This window comes from Haliotis rufescens, unplaced genomic scaffold (assembly GCF_023055435.1).
Source record: "Haliotis rufescens isolate VD_foot unplaced genomic scaffold, xgHalRufe1.0.p SCAF_8, whole genome shotgun sequence".
In the NCBI taxonomy this organism is placed as follows: domain Eukaryota; kingdom Metazoa; phylum Mollusca; class Gastropoda; order Lepetellida; family Haliotidae; genus Haliotis; species Haliotis rufescens.
Genome location: NW_025964372.1, coordinates 9,363,927 through 9,382,990, shown reverse-complemented (window position 1 = coordinate 9,382,990; position 19,064 = coordinate 9,363,927). Strand labels below are relative to the sequence as shown.

The 19,064-nt window shown below is 38.8% G+C and overlaps 1 protein-coding gene across 4 annotated transcripts in view; it reads left to right on the top strand.

Annotated features, from left to right (window-relative positions):
• Window positions 1–19,064, top strand: part of LOC124120194 (nuclear receptor subfamily 5 group A member 2-like) — a 241,688-nt gene that overhangs the window by 127,080 nt on the left and 95,544 nt on the right. For all 4 annotated transcript variants that reach the window (XM_046482953.2, XM_046482955.2, XM_046482954.2 and 1 more), the window contains one exon: window positions 6,537–6,665. In XM_046482953.2, the coding sequence (XP_046338909.1) occupies window positions 6,537–6,665 (129 nt within the window). The remainder of the gene's footprint in view (window positions 1–6,536; window positions 6,666–19,064) is intronic.

The window sequence follows — 19,064 nt, the reverse complement described above, 5'->3', positions numbered from 1 at the left end:
AATTTGTTTCAGGAGTACATCTTGAAATATTACAATGTTACAATATTACCAAACCTCACACATAGATAGGTCTAGCTGTGAACTGGTACCTTTAGATTGTTTGAAATTTTTTGAGTTTCCATGGCAACAAGTTTCATATATTTATTCAAGACAAGTATTTATCGTCGCGGGGGATATTGATGACTTGTCCTCTTGCTGGCTTCATTGTTTGGAGCTCTATTGTTGGGTTTGAGAATTGAATCGGACATGTGACGTCAGTAAAAATAGACTTCTTCTTATGAACTATGACCCAAGCTTAACCTTAACATTGAGTTTCATTGACATGTCAATAATATTCTTAGGTTCAGTTATGGAAAATGATGTCCATCATCATCTCAGACACCGCTCGCTGAGAAACCTGATAACCAGGTTCACGATGGATCCAGATTTATTCATCATGTTATTGACATTTACATTTATTTCTTTAAAAGTCTGTGATCAAGTTTCTCTTGGGCACCTTCTGCTCTTGCTTAGGATGTAGGGAATATATAATATTCAACGTATCCTATCAGAAACATGTTAATCTAATGTGGTGAGACTTTATGATAATGTTTGATATCACAAGAGCAAAATAATATTACCATGCTGTCTTCTGACATCAAACGCACGGATAACATTTTACTAGACACCGTCTCCTTACTTGACAGGCAACAAACAGGCATGCATTAAACTGCTGTCCTTTGCTGCTCAGGAATGTTTTACTGTAGTTCACATCATGGTAGGGATTGTTGCCTCAGCATTTCTTAATGAAACTTTGTATGCACATCAGGGAGGTGCCGAACTGGTGCCTTTTGCCAATCAGGTGATGTGAAAATTTGTAGATGTGATTTGCATGAATCATGAATGTTTGGTTGGACAACATATCAAGTAAAGACAGAAGGGGACAAATATGGTGTTTTTGCTCATCTGTAGGCAATATAATGATGCAAGGCAGGTGTTAGGTAGTGATGCAGGTGGGGAAGCATCTTCCCGAAGCAAGAGAATTAACTGACTTTAAAAGTCCAGTTTCTACCCTTGCCGAACTAGGCTGGAATTCCTGGGCTTGATTGTAGCACCACTTGTGGCTATAACCCGTTATGTCCCTTCCATGCCTCTCCTATGGACCAATCAGATCCCACCTCAAGTATCACTTGCATTTGCTTCAATAAAAATGGCAGTGCCCAGTCAAGACGATCTGATGGATAATCAAGATCTATATTGTGATAAAACGGGTCTTACATCGCGAAGTGCATCAAATCACGCGAGCACCTTGATTAAAAACATCAAAAGATTTAGAAAATATCTGTTGACAAAGAGTTGGTGGTGCACATGTTTTGCAAATCCTGCAATCGACCGAAATCTGCAGTACAGTTTATGAACTGGATTTTGATTTTGTTTTGCGATTTTGATTGGACTATGCACAGACTCGTTAGTCTAGCCAGAATGTAAAGTTCTCCATAATCCCAGCCCTGTAATTGTGCTGCAAACACTTTCTGAAACTTTTCTAACTATTTCAAAGTGCTTACAACTTTGTTTTTAAAATATCAGAAGCACAGGAGTTTCTATTTCAAAGTTGTACAGTGTCCAGCATACAGTGATTATGTGAACCAGAAGAGATGTCATTAAACTGGAAGTGCTTGTGACTTTGTTAAGATAGCTAGAGGCTTAGGACTTTCTGTTGCAGAGTTGTACTGCATTGGGTATGTGTGATGTCACTATCACTGAACTGAAGTGGTGAAGTTATGATGGTTCACGGTATATCTTTGTGACAGGACAGGTTTAGGCATTCAGGAAAAGGTGCTCCTGATTGCCTGTTATGCGAACACCTTTCCAGCAATAGAAACTAACTGTTATAGTCCACTGGTCCTTATAAATGATAAACATCTAGCAAAACCCTTCAAAATGGCAAATTTCTACTTGTCCTTATATGACCTAAACAGGGCTGTTTGGCAAGGAATATAGGACTAGTGCCAATTTCTAACGCTGCTTTCTTGTTGATTTTCAATATAAAATTTTAATGTTGCAGTTTAACAAACATTGCTTTGTTAATTGATCCATATTTTTCAGCTCTGATTTATGCTGATATCTACTTGTTTTACGTGAGCTGAAATGAAAATTATGATTTTCCACATCCTAAGATCTTGGGTTGCTGTTCATGATCATGAATACAATATTTCATCCTGTTACAATGCTTGACTGTCAAGTATTGACATTTAACTTGCTGGGGTGTATGCACAAGCTGTGACAAGTTGTGGAGATTTTACTGCAGCTTTGTTGAGTTTGGGATTGCAGCATGATACACTTGTTCATTATTCCTATGCACTCTTTTGTGTATTGGTGAGGACCCGAAACTCAGTGAATGGTACGTTGGTAACTATAAGTTCTCACATACGACTTGCAAATATTGAACGTCAAGGTTACTCTGTGTGAATTAGGCAGGAAAGAGGCTTGTGTACTTGATGTATGTGGCCTCACAGGTGGGTGTGTGGATTTGATGACAGTGTGAGGGACCTGTTCAAGGTCAAGGTCATCAGAGTTTACATTTTGAAACATATTTCAAACACAAAGATTGAAACTCCAATCACAGTAGGTTCAATTGTCAAGGTCACTTCAGTTACTCATTCATTTCATTCAGAAGGTGTTGGCAGTGTGGTGTGGAGATCTAAGGTTGCATCAACAAATCTTCATGCTTGTGATTGGCACTGATGGACGGTCAGGGTCTCTCCTTGCATCCCAAAGCCTTGAGAGCAATCTTTTTACTGAGAATTAGACCAAACTTGACTAACTTGAGGATGTTCATAACATTGTTACCGTATTCTACATAATAAGCGCCCTGCTCTAATAAGCGCCCACGGCGATATTTGCTAATATATTGGCAAGTGAACAATACCAATTAGCACCCCTTCCGATTGATCAATGTACACAACACTTATTTATTCGCGTATAATACGTACTAGTGTGTTATATGCACCCTTAATTATGGGCATTTAAATTCTGGAAAAATGTATCTCTCGTATATAAACATTTCAGGCTGTCAGCATAACAACGAAATTTGTCTTTCAACTCTGTCTTTTTCACCAAAATAATATTCTAATAAGAGCCCCCCATTTCTAATTTTGAGAGCCCCCTGGGCGCTTATTACGTTGAATACGGTAATTACAATGAAGTAACCTTTTTGTTTCAAAAAAATTAAACTGGCCATCGTGAACTAGAGAGAACTCCAATTTCCAATTTTCCCTCCCACATGCTCACTGTACCAGTAAGAGTTTTGTAGGAGATACATAAATCGGCTCCATCCAACCGTCTCTGTTCCAGAGAATAACTCCTAAACTGTTCAATATTTCTTCACAATACTTTGTATATTAATCAGGAATGCACTGAACTGGTTCTTGTCTCTGTTAATGAGTATTTGAAAGTTTTATTTTTTTTGTTTCCAGGGCTCAAGTGAAGGCAGTGTTTGATTTGGTTGTGTAAATTCAAAATTGTACAAATGGTGGGTCTGACCTCCCCAGGGGCTGGGGGGCGGGGCCAAATAGGGGTACGTTATTTTAGCTTTATTGCTTTAAAGGGCTTCTTCTCTGGAACTAAGAGATAGATATCAACCATATATGGTTGGAAGCATTCTCCTGTGGTGAGGATTCAAAAGTGTACAAATGGTGGGGCTGACCTCCCAAGGGGCCGGGCCAGATAGGGGTAATTTGGCTTTATTGCTTTAAACGGCTTCTTCTCTGGAACTAGGAGATAGATATCAACCATATATTCTCCGTTGGTGAGAATTCAAGGGACTGAGGCGGCGGGGCTATCATCATAATTTGTTCAAATAATAAGCATGATAAGAGTTCAGTGTTTATGAAGAAAATATGTTAATACTAATGCTGACGACAACTTTTATTAGTGGCTGTTTTTGTTACATACATGCTTTGGACTTCATATATCCAGATAAGCTTCATTGTTGTGGCACTATTTTAAAGTCAAGCAAGCTTACCATGCTTATGTCATGGCCTTGCCAGTCGTCTTCCGTCATGCATCAGAAACATCATCTCCTCAGAAACCAGTGGACCAATGAAGCTGAAATTTCACATGCTTGTTCCCACCAATGATGACATCCCAGTTTGTTCAAGAGGTTCAAATCTGATATTTTAGCCATTTCTGTTTATTTGAATGTTGTTTTTGATTGTTATAAGAGATGTTTGATGAGTGCCAATGACGCTGCCACAATTGGTTTCCTCACACATGAAGCTACTGTGGGTCTTCTTGGTTTGATCCTCTTAATTCATGGAAAAAAGAGTGTGCTTCATGGGCGTCTCATCACAGATGTCATGAAGGCAGATATCACTATCTATCGAACTATCAACATGACTCCAGACGAGTTGAAAATCACATGCGTATGATGCAAGGCCCAGCAGACGTGTCCCTTACCGTGGAACAAGGTGTAAAGTGACAGATCAGAGGGTGTTGCATTATCTTCCTATCACCGTTATTCGGCATGTGCACTCAAACAGAGAGTATGCCACCTTGTCACCATGGCTTGACCCTGTACATTTGGTCTAAGGAGTGCAACGACGCAAGTTTTTTAAGCCTGACAACTTTGCAGTCAAGGATATATGGCAAAAATCCAAATAAGAAATGGGAAATATTTGTTGCTATAAAAAGCAAAGTTCTCGTAATCTCAGTGACTGACTGGCATTCAGAATATTTTGAGTTCTGACAGAATATGGCGAATATCAAAGCAAAACATTTCATTGGTGAGAATGTATCAGCTGACTGCATAACTGTCATCCCACTCCGGCACAGTGATGAATGAGCGCAGGCTAATTTACATATCATGATACTGGAATTTTTCTCATTTGTTAACAAATGTGTTTATTCTGAATCTGAGCAGACTGACCGAATGCAAACCTTTCTGTGAGCTTTATGATTATATGCTCTTAAGTATGTTCTTCTCTGATACTTCTTGACTGATAAGGTAGACTGGCAACGACTTTGACTTAAATTAGATTGAAAATAGCGGTAGTCTATGTTTCCGGAACAGATCTTAAAAACAATTCAATATTTCTTCACCAAACTTGGCACATAAATTATAGGTCTGGAAGTAAACTGGTGCTTTTTGATAGTTTGGGATTTTAAAAACAATTTTTTTTGAGTTTCCATGGCAGTGACTTTGACTTAGACTGAAAATCACGAAACATGGCACAGATCTTGAAAACCGTACAATATTTCTTCCAAACTTGGCATATGAATAGGTCTAGAGGTAAACTGGTGCCTTTTGATGGTTTGGAGGTTTTAACGAATGTTTCCTTAGCAAGAGCATAACTCAGAAACTGTTAACATATTCTACAAAAACATCTACGCAGGGTTGTCTGAGAACCGTTACCATAATTACCTAATTGTGATGTATATCACTTGACAAAGGAACTTGGACAGGGTATGTGGTGAATTATTGTGAAAACACAATTTACAAGTGGCACGTGAAGCAGCATACTTCATTGCAGTGCATGGTGGTAACATGAAACAATACTCTGAAACTTGAAGATTTCTTTAATGTGCGGAAAATGACTCAGTTCATTCACTGTCAAACTCACTGTCTTGGAGCAACACTGGACTTGTTGTTTACTGATCATGCCAGTGCTGTAGCATTCCAGGCTCCAGTCTTCTACTCAGATCATCAGATGATTGGTACTGTACTTCTCAGTACACCTCACGTTGACCCCTGCTCTCAATGATCTCTAAGTAAAGCAAGAACTCCCTTTCTTCTCTGATTATTGTTTAAGTAATAACACAACTCATTACAGTTATGTATTCTATCATAAACTGCAGAAGGCAAAACAACACCACTAATAACTTTTTAAAGTGCTGCAATTAGGCCATTTACAAAAAGGTCCAGTGAACATAGTTCACAGGAGCAAATGCATTGCACAACCAGACATGTCATATTGGGGGGGTATATGAGTATTTCATGCTTGTTTTGTATGGTCATCAGGTCATGTAGGTCATGTGATCTTTACAGGTCTCAAGTAAAGTTCCTGTGGTGTGTAGAGAGACCTATGATCGTGGGGTTGAATTTCACACTCTGTTCATGTTTCATGGTTTGTGAGCACCACAGCAGTGCTCCTGGGTTCCCCACAGTGTAAATGTCTAAGGCATGCATTACCTTGGGCCCTAACATTCTCTAATGATGCATTCCCCTGCACTCTAAGCATCCTCTCCTGAAACCACTGGACCAATGAAGCTGACACTTCCCATGCTTCTTCCCACCAATGATGATGCCCCAATTTATTCAGGAGGCTCAAATCCAATTTTCACTGTGACTGCTTGAAGCATCTCATGTTAAGTGTCCATCTTTGTTTACATCCTTAACTGTTGACTACATTTCCAGGTGAGATACAGTGCCATGGCACTATTTGTGATAGTGAGTAGGGTACAGGAAAAAGAGCTCTTTTAAAGCATTGAAATGTTTACACTGAAATTGAAGTGGTGTGATGAATATGTGGGTGATTGTCTCCCTTGCCATGTTACAGCGTCCACCTCCAGCAGTGATGCCCAGTATCCACCGGACATCAAGAGTGGGTTTGAGGAGCTGTGTCCAGTGTGCGGAGACAAGGTGTCAGGCTACCACTATGGCCTGCTTACCTGTGAGAGTTGTAAAGGTAGGTTGCTGTCCATGGACTTCTCGAAACACTGTCAATTACTACATAGCAGAGAAACAAACTCAAAACCATGGGCCTCACGGTGACTTCCTAGAGCATGGCGTCGCAGCATTGCAGCATTGCAGCTACTGTAGATGCAACAAATAACACACAAGAAATATCATGTGGAGTCAAAACAAATCTGACATTGAAAACTCAACATGTACTTTATGCAACATGACAAAATTTTGACATTATCAATCCAGACTGGTGGTTATATAGTTATACCAAGGTTGTGTCCGTCCGTCTGTCCGTCCGTCCGAAAACTTTGTCCGCACGATTTCTCTTAAACTATTCAGTGGATTCATCTCAAACTTAGTACATATAATCTGTGTTAATGCAGGGGTGCAGTCAAAAGATAAAAAATGTTGTTATTAATTTTCCAATTTTTTATGAATTTTTCAAACCCTAACCCTATCCTAGCTATTTAATTTGTAACTACTGACACACTAGGCGGGTCAGGGGTATTAGTGAGCCACGCTCACTTTTCCACTTGTTTTGTAATGTTATTTTGTCCATGTTGTCGTTTCTGCATGTATCCTTATGACATTTGACATGCACTACTTGTGGTAGGACAAACAGCATGCAGCTTGTTGTGTATTGTAGTATTTGTTACACTTTCAACCGGGGACCTTTACGTAGTGCTGGGGCTGCACATTGCGTGATGATATAAATGTGTTAGCGTACATTTATATAAGACTAACTAATTAAGTTGTGAATAAAAGTTTAAATAATGTGATAAACATGACTTTAATATGTATAAACAGTAGGACTAGACCTTTCAAATGTTATTTAGCATGTAGTAACAAAGATGTTTTACAAGCAGATGATTTGCTTGATAAATGTATGCTTTTCATCTCCAAAATTATGCATGCATTTGCTTCCATATATGGAAATATAGAGAGCTTGCTTTCTGTGCTTGGTACTCTAGTGGCACCAGTCAGCAGAAAACAACTCCTTTACCAGTAGATTTTGGAATAGGCTATTCAAAAGAAAATAATACAATACAATCCAGACCCAATTTTAGTGTTTTGTGAGGTAGAGTTTAATTACTTAATGAATTCTCATCACAAATCAGGTTTGATCAAAATATCTTTTCATATAAATACTAGGAGAGACTAGAAGTACTGTCCACCCTCAGATCATCCTGTGCTGTTTGCGGCTGGTGACATAGTCACGTTTGTGGCAAGAATGTGTACAAAATGTAAGGAAATTTGGTTTTTGTTAAGTTTGATGTGGGATTTAACACATTAATTTGTACCTTTTTTGACCATGCTTTCAAGTCCTCTCAGAATGCATAGTTCTTCTCCTTTGAAATTGCTAGACTGAGAGAAGTGAACTTTGGCATGTTTCTCCATCTGAGGACATTTTTTGTTCTAATCATCAGACTTAATTGTTAGTTTTTCCTTTGTTGACAGAGGCGATGGTGTAGCCTCGTCGTTTAAAACGTTGGCTCATCACGCTTAAGACCTGTATTTGATTCCTCACCTGGGTACAATGTGTGAAGCCCATTTTCTGGGGTGTCCCCCTCCATCATATTACTGGAATATTGCTATAAGCGACGTAAAACCATACTCACTTACCGTATTTTCTTGAGTATAGTGCGCACCCATGTATAATGCACACCCCCCTCTAACGGATTCAATATTTTGGAATTATTTTTTTTCGAATACCAAGCGCAGAATTTTTTTTACACCGTACCCCTTTAGCGAAGTCCGGCAAACGAACGGGTGATGAGAAACTTGGTCAGTACAAATTTGAGATAAAAAATCACCAGACATGTTGATTTACCGTTTAAATTGTATTTTTTGTTCTGCTAGGCATTGTTTTATATCCAGGAATAAAGATTACCTTGTGTGTTTTCTCGTAAACCAAGCCGGACACAGCAATCAGCTGTACACACGATATAACTTTACAGGATTTTAAATGTAAGGATCGGCAAAAATTATATCTGAAACTATTTTTTTATCAGGAATAATATATTCCAATATCTTGTTAATTTAGATAGACATTCTCTGTCAACTAAAATTTGTTTCAAGGCGTCAATAGCGGTAATCTGACCGTGGTTGCTGTTAATAACGGTGAGTTGTGTGATCTTCCGATCGCTTCACACATGATTCGGCCGAAATTAATTAAAACAATATTAAAAGGAATTTTGAATAAAATTTATAAAATAAGTTACAAACATAAGTCCAGATATACAAAGAACACCTTTTATAGCCAGACAGTGTAATTACATGACTAATTTGCGTACTTCAGTATGGATTTGTTGACATGGTATTTCCGGTGTTACGTGCTCAAGGTAATGTCTTTCCATGGGGGACAAAAACATCAAAACTCCTTAATTCGTGTATAATGCGCACCCCCTTCTACACAGCTGTGATTTTTGGAAAAAAAGTGCGCACTATACTCAAGAAAATACGGTACTCACTTACTCACACGCCGTGATATAACTGGAATAATGTTAAAAGCGGCGTTAAACCCAACTCACTCACTCACTCACTACTCACACTTTGTTGACAGTGAGAATATAAGGATATCATTGTCAGCTTCTGAAGCAGGGCTACCTCATCAGGCATGGATCTCTTTACAAATTCTAAGGTTACCTTTGAGGTAATTGTGAAATGTAGTTGTATCTTGACTATGTTGCAAAGATTTTTGACATTTAAAGATGTCCTTCTGTGGACTGGTTCCACATGGACCTGGTGAATTCTATTGGAAAATGCAGTGAGAATGTCTCAGGGCAGTGTCACAAGATGGAAAGTAACTCACTCAGTTACTTGTGGTTATACTTCCACAAGATATATTAATGCAGGTACCATTACACTTGGTATATATCTTCTCCAGGTTGTCACCTTGTCTTGAAAACATGTCAATTCAAGGTTAGCATTCAGGTTTTACGAAAACATGGTTATATGTCATTGGAAGTTTCTGAGGCATGGCTATCTCTGCAGACATGAAACTTTATGTTTGCATATATCTTTACCAGTCCTACCACATGAAAGGTTGTTGCACAACTGTCCAAGGTCGGTTTCATCTTTGGGGTAATTCTGAAACATGGCAGTATGATTGGTGCTGGTTACTGTTGTACCTGCTACCTACTTGTTGCACCATACATTGTTATGGTCATGAAAGCTTGTTCATACAATATACTAGCAAGTGATGTAATGAAACAGGAAGTAAAGCCATTAGAATGAAAATAAGCACATGGAATTTAGCATTATAAATAAATTAATGTATGATATAAAACCCAAAAAATAAAGTCTACATTTTGTTTGGATCACAGAAATTTGAAATGACTCTGGAAAATATTTTTCACTAAGTGCACTTTCCCTGTAACCATTTCACCTCATTTAATTATGTCATGGCAGGCTGTCCATTATGTTCCATAAACTGTTTTCATTTTAAACTTCTACTCTGAAATGGCTTGATGGATTCAGCTGATATTTTGTGTGGATGTGTCTTCCTGGACTGTAAAGTACAAATTTTGTGAGTCATCTGTCTCGAGCATCATCTCCTCAGAAACTATTGGACCGATGAAGCTGAAAGTTCACGTTTGTTTCCACCAATCCTTACTCCTGAATTTGTTCAAGAGGTTTAAATCCTATTTTCATCCATATTGAAAAAGCTATTTATGGCCATTATTCAGTGCAAGTTGGTACGTGTGTAGTTAGGAGTGGGGCTGAACATATGTATAAACTATGACCTCAATTTGAGCTAAGATTTGGTTAAAAATGTAATGACATTTGGTATAAGGGTAGTTAGCAGTGGGGCTCCACATATATGTTCTATTTTTACCAATTTTAAGTTTAGACATTAATTTGACCTTTGCACACTGACCATATTCCTAAATTCCCTCAAATTGTGTTTCCTTTCACTGTTAACATCTCCTCAGAAACTACTTGACCGATGAAGTTGTAACTTCATGTTTGTTCCCACCGCTGATGGTGTCTTGATTTGTTCACAAGGTCTGAATCTGAGTTTCAATATTGTCCCCACTGCAGCTACAATATGTATTATGAAATCCCTCCCGATCAGGTAGATTCGGTAATTTGTACTAGTCAAAATAGTGACATGAACATACTTGCTGCAATCACAGAAAAGCAGATGTCAGTAGTTACGAAATGAGGCTGCAGAGATCACATTTCATGTGATGAGTTTCATTCCACATTAATGTTCCCTGATTACTTATGTTGGTCTGGCTCTCCATACTCCTGGTGATGTTGGTCTCCCTACTCCCGGTGATGTTGGTCTCCCTAATCCCGGTGATGTTGGTCTCCCTGCTCCCGGTGATGTTGGTCTCCCTACTCCCAGTGATGTTGGTCTCCCTACTCCCGGTGATGTTGGTCTCCCTACTTCCAGTGATGTTGGTCTCCCTACTCCCGGTGATGTTGGTCTCCCTACTCCGTTGATGTTGGTCTCCCTGCTCCCGGTGATGTTGAGAACAAGCAGGATCAGTTGTAGTCATGCTGTGTCATGCTTTCCCCACTCCCGGTGATGTTGCTAACAAACAGGATCAGTTGTAGTCATGCTGTGTCATGCTTTCCCCACTCCCGGTGATGTTGATAACAAACAGGATCAGTTGTAGTCATGCTGTGTCATGCTTTCCCCACCCCCGGTGATGTTGATAACAAACAGGATCAGTTGAGGTCATGCTGTGTCATGCTTTCCCCACTCCCAGTGATGTTGATAACAAACAGGATCAGTTGTGGTCATGCTGTGTCATGCTTTCCCCACTCCCGGTGATGTTGATAACAAACAGGATCAGTTGTAGTCTTGCTGTGTCATGCTTTCCCCACTCCTCGTGATGTTGAGAACAAGCAGCATCAGTTGTGGTCATGCTGTGTCATGCTTTCCCCACTCCCTGGGATGTTGCTAACAAACAGGATCAGTTGTGGTCATGCTGTGTCATGCTTTCCCTACTCCCAGTGATGTTGATAACAAACAGGATCAGTTGTAGTCATGCTGTCTCATGCTTTCCCCACTCCCGGTGATGTTGGTAACAAACAGGATCAGTTGTGGTTATGCTGTGTCATGCTTTCTCCACTCCCGGTGATGTTGATAACAAACAGGATCAGTTGTGGTCATGCTGTGTCATGCTTTCCCCGATCCCGGTGATGTTGATAACAAACAGCATCAGTTGTAGTCATGCTGTGTCATGCTTTCCCCACTCCCGGTGATGTTGATAACAAACAGGATCAGTTGTGGTCATGCTGTGTCATGCTTTCCCCACTCCCGGTGATGTTGATAACAAACAGGATCAGTTGTAGTCATGCTGTGTCATGCTTTCCCCACTCGCGGTGATGTTGATAACAAACAGGATCAGTTGTGGTCATGCTGTGTCATGTTTATAACACCAAGGTACACTGTTCAACACAAAAAAAACAACAGTAAACTCTGACTTAGATTGTCTGGTCCAGACTCAATCATTTACAGTGCGCTGTCATATAGCTGGAATATTGTTGAGTGTGTTGTGTTAAACAACACTCAACAACAACATCTGGTTGACGTCATGTTTCAGAACTAACAAAAGAGTCCATTATGACTGGCTACAGTGTTTTTAGAAGTTTTCTCAAATTTGACAACTGGCACAATTAGTTATCTTGAACACACAATGTTGACAGACATAGTATGTACATACAGTATGTCAGTATTTATTATTGACATTTGACAGAACTTTACATGCATGATTTCTAGGATGGGGTCTCAAATAGTGTTTTATGTGGCTTCTGAGGTCACATGTTGTTTTTTTTTCATGGAAAATCATAGCAGCTGCCAAACATAGAAAATGAACAATCAGTAACTGCAAAAACACTTTTTGTATGTCATGATTATGTCAAGTGACTTTCAACATGTTCAAGGTCATTCACTCATGACAAGATTTTGTAGTATGGTCAGTATGGTATGTAAACTCCCTATTTGTAAAACCACAGAAGCTCTCTGGAAATGCTTTCGAATGTGAAGGGTGAAGATTGAAGGTCAATGTTGTATCAGCTTGTGTTCATGATATTTTGAGTATTTATGATTAAAACATGATCTCTTGAGTCTTAGGATGTAATTTTGAGAAAATTATTGGTGACCTCTAAAGGTCAAGGTCACACAAAACTCTTATTGTCAAAACATGGAATGCTTGATTTTTCAACAAATGTAGTAGACATTCATACGTTGAAAGACCTAGTAACAGCACAAGTAAGATTTTAGTGGTTTAGTAACACCACATTTACTTGCAATTTACCATACATATTTCTTTGTTTCTAAGGTAACTATCAAAGTTTGTTTGTCATTTAATGCCGCTCTGAGCAATATTGCAGCTATACAATTGCAGTCTGTAAAAAATATTTAGTCTGGACCAGACTACCCAGTGATTAACATCATGAGCATCAATTTAGTCAATTGGGATATAGGCCCACTGTTTCAAAGTTGTATTGCATTGGGCGTGTGTTTTCCCAAATCAAAAGTATTGAAATTAAACCAGAAGGTCAAATCCTGTTCAGTCAACCAGTCTTTTCACAGCAGCAACCAATTCTTGTTCCTGTTTAAAGCTCTGACCATGCAAGTGTTGTTTTGTTCCAATTTAGAAACAGATGCTAGTCACTAGGGTCCAGATCTGGTAAACAAGCATGATGGGTAGAAGCTTGTACCCACATTCCCATACAGACATGGCAACATGACTGGGGGGAACCAGAGCATTGTCCTCATAGTGTAGAACATCATGTTGAAGTTTGCTGTCATGCTTCTCTTTGGTTGACTCTTGACAGGTTCGTACAGGCTTGAAAAGGCCTTGAATTTAGATGGCCCTCTTGAAAAAGCATTTATTTTTAGTGTCAACCTTGAAAAGCCTTGAAAATGACCTAAATAGCTTGAAAAGCCTTGAATTGTACAAAATGACATATACTTGTTTCTGAAAGTATCGAAATTAATGGCTTAATTTATTATATTTATTGGTTGTAAGAATAAATCTTGTTGGAAAATTTGTGATGTTCATACTGGTATGCAGGATTAAAAAGAAGTGACAGACTAAGGGTTATAACCCAAATGAAAAAGTCTTGAATGAGATAGTGTCTCATATCTGCATGAACCTAGGTCTTGCAATCTTTGCCATAAGTTGGTAAAATATTCACCTATCATAGCAACATGTCTGTTGTGACTTCTGTCCCATGTCCCAAAGAACGTGGCCATAACTGCCAGTGGATCCACTTACTTTAAGCTTCTTGCTTTTGAGAGACCCTATTTCCGTTCCATGGATTCTTGTTTACTCTCGGGACTCTAGTGATCCATTGACCCATATGGGTCCATTGTTTAGTACCAGGTTGTGGATGGCATCAGTGTTTTCTTGTGTTGTGCTGGAGTGGATCGACCAGAACCAGGTTGTTTCAAAGGCTCTTCCAGGCTGAACTTCCTTCACCCAGTGTTTAGTTGTGGAACATCATGGGGCAGACACCCTATGAACAGCATGCAATGTACAGCAATATTCTTTGGTGATTGTCCCTTAAGCGAGAGAATTTGGTGACTGCTTTCTTCACAATTTTGTCCCTTTCATTGCCAAGAAGTGGGGTACCTCAGAGTCGAGTTCAGTACTGATATTTTTGCTTCCCCCGCGTAAAGAAATCTCTGTCAAAGTCTCTTTGTGATAACTGACAGTAGCATAGGCAAGTATAGCATGACTGGTACACTTTGATGGTCAAGGTCACTTATAATGCATAGCGACCAACCATTTAATTGTCTTGGTGGCGTCTACCACTTTCTCTCTTCAAATATCCAAAATGCCTTCATGTGACTGATTAATAATGACAGAAATGACTGCTATTTTTAACCCATAGCTACCAGCAATTCAGCAATTCATTGTACCCAGGATAGGGAGATTGACTGTCTATTCTTGTATGTTGCATATTTCAAGCCCTTGGCCACACACTGTTGAACCACTTCTCCTCCCCACCTCACTCCTCTTCCCCAACCTCCCTACTTTACTAACAGTAACTCTCAATGAAGCATGTCTGTTTAAACAACCCCATTATATTTTAGAAACCAAGCAGTGCTGTACTTCTCAAGGACACCAGTGGTGCATGAAAATATCAAGGACATAAAATATGACAAGTAACGCCACTTTAGGTTACAGTAATCTACTTTCAGTAAATAGTATATGCTGTACTTTGTAACAGTGCTGGAGAGCCTGTGGACATGTTCTTGTAATATACTCAACAACAAAAGTTCCTGTGACCAATATTTTAGTGTATTTTTCAAACAAGTAAAGTTTGGTTTTCAATATTGTAGTACATGTATGGAATCAAGTCACAAAAACGCAACTGCTACAAAAACACAACTGCTACAGAAAAGCATTCATTCCATGCAAAAGTTGGCTTTTATGCAAGCCCCATGCATTTCACTACCCAAGAATGGGTATAAAACATGTGTGTTAACGGGATTCCATATGCATTGTTTAGCATCGTGCTGACAACAACCACTCAGAAAAACAACAAAATTACGCAATTATTCAACATTACGAAGTGCCACGCTTGTCCGAAAATGAGCGTCTGCGAGCCATTGGTATGCTTGAAGCAGGATCGAGTCAATGTGATGTTGCAAGACAATGTAATGTCCACAGAAACACCATTTGGTGTTTATGGCAACGTTGGCAACAGATGAATACAGGTCAGAGACCATCCTCGGGCGTGGCAGGCCTTGGTAACCAATAATCGACAAGACATCTGGATTCGAACAACACACCTACGAAATCGATTCCAGCCAGCAACAGTCACTGCAAGAAGCATCCCTGGCCTTCAACGAATATCTTCACAAACCCTACGTCGTCGCCTCGGATGTGCAGTGATTGTCACCAGAAGACATGCCAGACGTCCCCTTTTGACAGGAAACCACCGTCAAGCACGTCTACAGTGGTGCAGACATCTCCACGCTAGACAGCCATGCAGTGGGGACAAGTTCTATTCACTGACGAGTCTAGTTTTAACCTCAGCCACAGCAATGGACGGTTTCGAGTGTACCGATGTCGAGGTGAACGTTACGTCAATCATTGTGTCATTGAAGAAGATCGGTTATGGTATGGGGTGGGATAACAGCAAGACAGAGGACACATTTGATAGTGGTAGAGGGAAATCTCAATGGACAGCACTACCGTGATGAGATCATCAGTCCTGTTGTTCTACCGTTTTTGCATCATCATGGCCCAGGCATTACCTTTCAAAATGACAACGCCCAGTCTCATATTGCTCGACTTGTTCAGGATTCTCTTCAACAAAACAATGTGAATGTCATCCCCTGGCCGGCTCGCTCCCCTGATCTCTCACCAATCGAGCACATGTGGAATGAGATGGATCAGCGCCTTCGACGTCAAACACGAGTTCCACAGACACTCCAGGAACTTCGAAACATGCTCCAGCAGATATGGACAGATATCCCACAGGACTTTGTGCGACGCCTGGTCCATTCCATGAGACAAAGATGTGTTGCTTGCATCGCAACCAGAGGTGGACACACATGCTATTGATTTGTAAATTGACATTTTGGCATGCATGTTCATGTTTTTTATGAAATCACACATTTTCTGAAGTCAGTATGGCAAATTAAACCATTTGAACACTTACAGGAGTCTTTTATCTGTTGCAAACCGAAATTGTTTCAGATTTGGTAAAAAACATAATTTTGCATTAAATCTTATTCAATGTCACAGGAACTTTTGTTGTTCAGTATACTTGCAGCTGATATTGAAGGTCAAATTTACTCTCAAGATTTTACTTTGAAAAATTCTATACATTAATTCATGATAACTCAAGAAATATCAGATTTGGGAATTGAAGTGGTATGGTTTGGAAAGACACGTTTATTGAAGGTCAAGGTCACTGGAATGTTCTGCCTCTTTGTGTGCTGAACCATCATAGCCTCTGTGTTTACAGGACATGTGTAAGAACTAACACCCCTGTTCTCAATTAGAAATAATCAGTTGTCTTGCATTACACATGTGGAAGTAAAGTCATTCCACCAGAACAGCTTCTGACTTTCTTATGTAGAGAGCTGGATGTATAGGACATTCTGTTTTAAAGTCACACACGTTTTCCCCAACTTCAAGTGTTATCATTCACAATTTGGTATCAATGAATTATGGTGAGGATCTGTACCTGTGATTTTCTGATTGTGAATGAAAAACACTCTTCTGTGCTACTTGTTAATACTTGTCCTTGGGTACATTGAAGAAATGTCCTCATCTACAGTTGAGTAGCATGTGTTAACCTAATCTTTGTTACATGTAACAGGCTAACTTTGAATGAAGGGGTTATTACTCATGAAATAAGCAAATTGTTTATGACCCCAGAGGCATGAGAATATATTAGTCCCAAATTAGTTTGAATTAAAAATAATTTTACATCTTGGCATTACATAAAAAAAACCCATCAAATTCATCAGTAGTATTATCTCAAGATCTCTTACTCGCTCCCAAGTATCAAATAAAGTATCACAAAAAGATCAGCGCACTTGATACAATTTAATGCAAACTTGTGTCATATTCAAATGTTATTTAACTGAAAAAAGGTTAGCTTCTGTACCTCTGGTACTTGTTTTGTTAAAGTTTAGTTTACTTTCCACATGGGCCAAAGGCCAAATACAATTCCACACCTATAAAAAAAAAATAATTGCATGTATACAGGCTTGTACAGTGTTCCCTATCCCCAACCCACCTATACACTCGATCCCTGGCGCCAAAATTAGATAATATGGATATTACCCATAGTTCATGGCAAAATATAATTATTATTATCTCTAAATTAAAAGATATGAAATACAAATTTGGATAAATCATAAACAGTTTCAGGGTGATCATCTTGTAATAAATTGACAAATTTTAGCATATTTGGAAACTTATATGCATGAATCATGTAGATATCGTTTTCAAATGATACTTAGGACAGACCACAAGCACATATATTCGTTTTCTTTATTGCTAATGCAATAAAGGGAAAGTACAATTTTCCAGTTGTACCTTGGGATTAACCCATCTATCTTTTTCAATCAACAGATTGTGAGAACCCAGTCTAAAGTGAGTTAGAAATATTCTGTATTTAGAAACATCAATTAAAGTCAAATACTTTTCTATTATAAGGGACTGCTTGATATGCAGATAAAGTCTACTGCTAGTTGCGCTAAGAGACATCAACTGGTTATGCCACATCTGAGAATAAATGTTATTAAATCTTTACTTGAATTCACTCAAAAACCCTGTTTTATTTATTACTCTCTGTGATATTACCACACAAAACCATGCCATATCAACCATACCATCTCTAATGAAGGTGACCCAAGTCTTACATTCTGGTTTATGTCTGGCATGTTCTAACAAGGTCTTGTATGTTAGTTGTAAGTACTTTATACTTTTTATTTAACTAATAAAGAAGTTGACATCCATAAATTCTCTTCTTTATGAGTATCACTTCTAAAGATTTGTATGTACCTTCCTTCACTACAGCTAAAAAGTTTCATCCACAATAGTTAACAATATGAAATAAATCTGATAGTATCTTTAGTGGAAGCACACCCATTTCACCGTACACAAAAGCTGTAGGTGTTGAGCTTCTTACTCTCAATATTTGTTTAATAAACTTAAGATGAATTCTTTCAATAGCTGCTGCTTCCATACACCCCACACTTCCCTACCATAACTGGTATAGTGTTAGCAAAGACTTCAAAAGTTGATACTGTTGCAGTGGAGATATAAACACGTGTAAAGAAAGTACTTGTAGAGAAAATAATGCTTACTAGCTTGTTCAGATAAGAGTTTTTTGTGCTAGGGAAAAACTGCAACCTGTTGAAATTCTAAACCAAAATATTTAAAACTATTTACAAAAAGTAAATAAAATGTACTAAATTTTACTCTTGAGCACCAAGACTTGAGAGCACAAACTGATAATGATAATGATATGTTTGTTCACGGCATCGTGATGGTTGTTCAAGTCCAGGGCTGCAGACGATGACACAGAAGGGAGTTAGTGAGTGAGTGAGTTAAAACTGGATCGGCATTAATTGCTGCCATTTTGTGATTGTAGCTGTATTTCTCTTTTTTCTCAGAATCTATTATACCAAATATGTAAGAAAACATAGATTTCTCGAATAATCTACTTTTGTTTAATGGAAAGAGAAAATTCATAGGTGTTAGAACGTAACCAAGTGAGTATCAAGTCAAAGGTCAAGGTTTAAAATGCCCACTAAGTATTAATGTTGGTATCACTGAAAATAGTCTGTAACATTTCAGTTAGTGACGGGGCGGTCGGGTATCCTAGTGGTTAAAGCGTTCTCTCGTCGCGCCGAAGACCCGGGTTTGATTCCAGACATGGGTACAATGTGTGAAGCCAATTT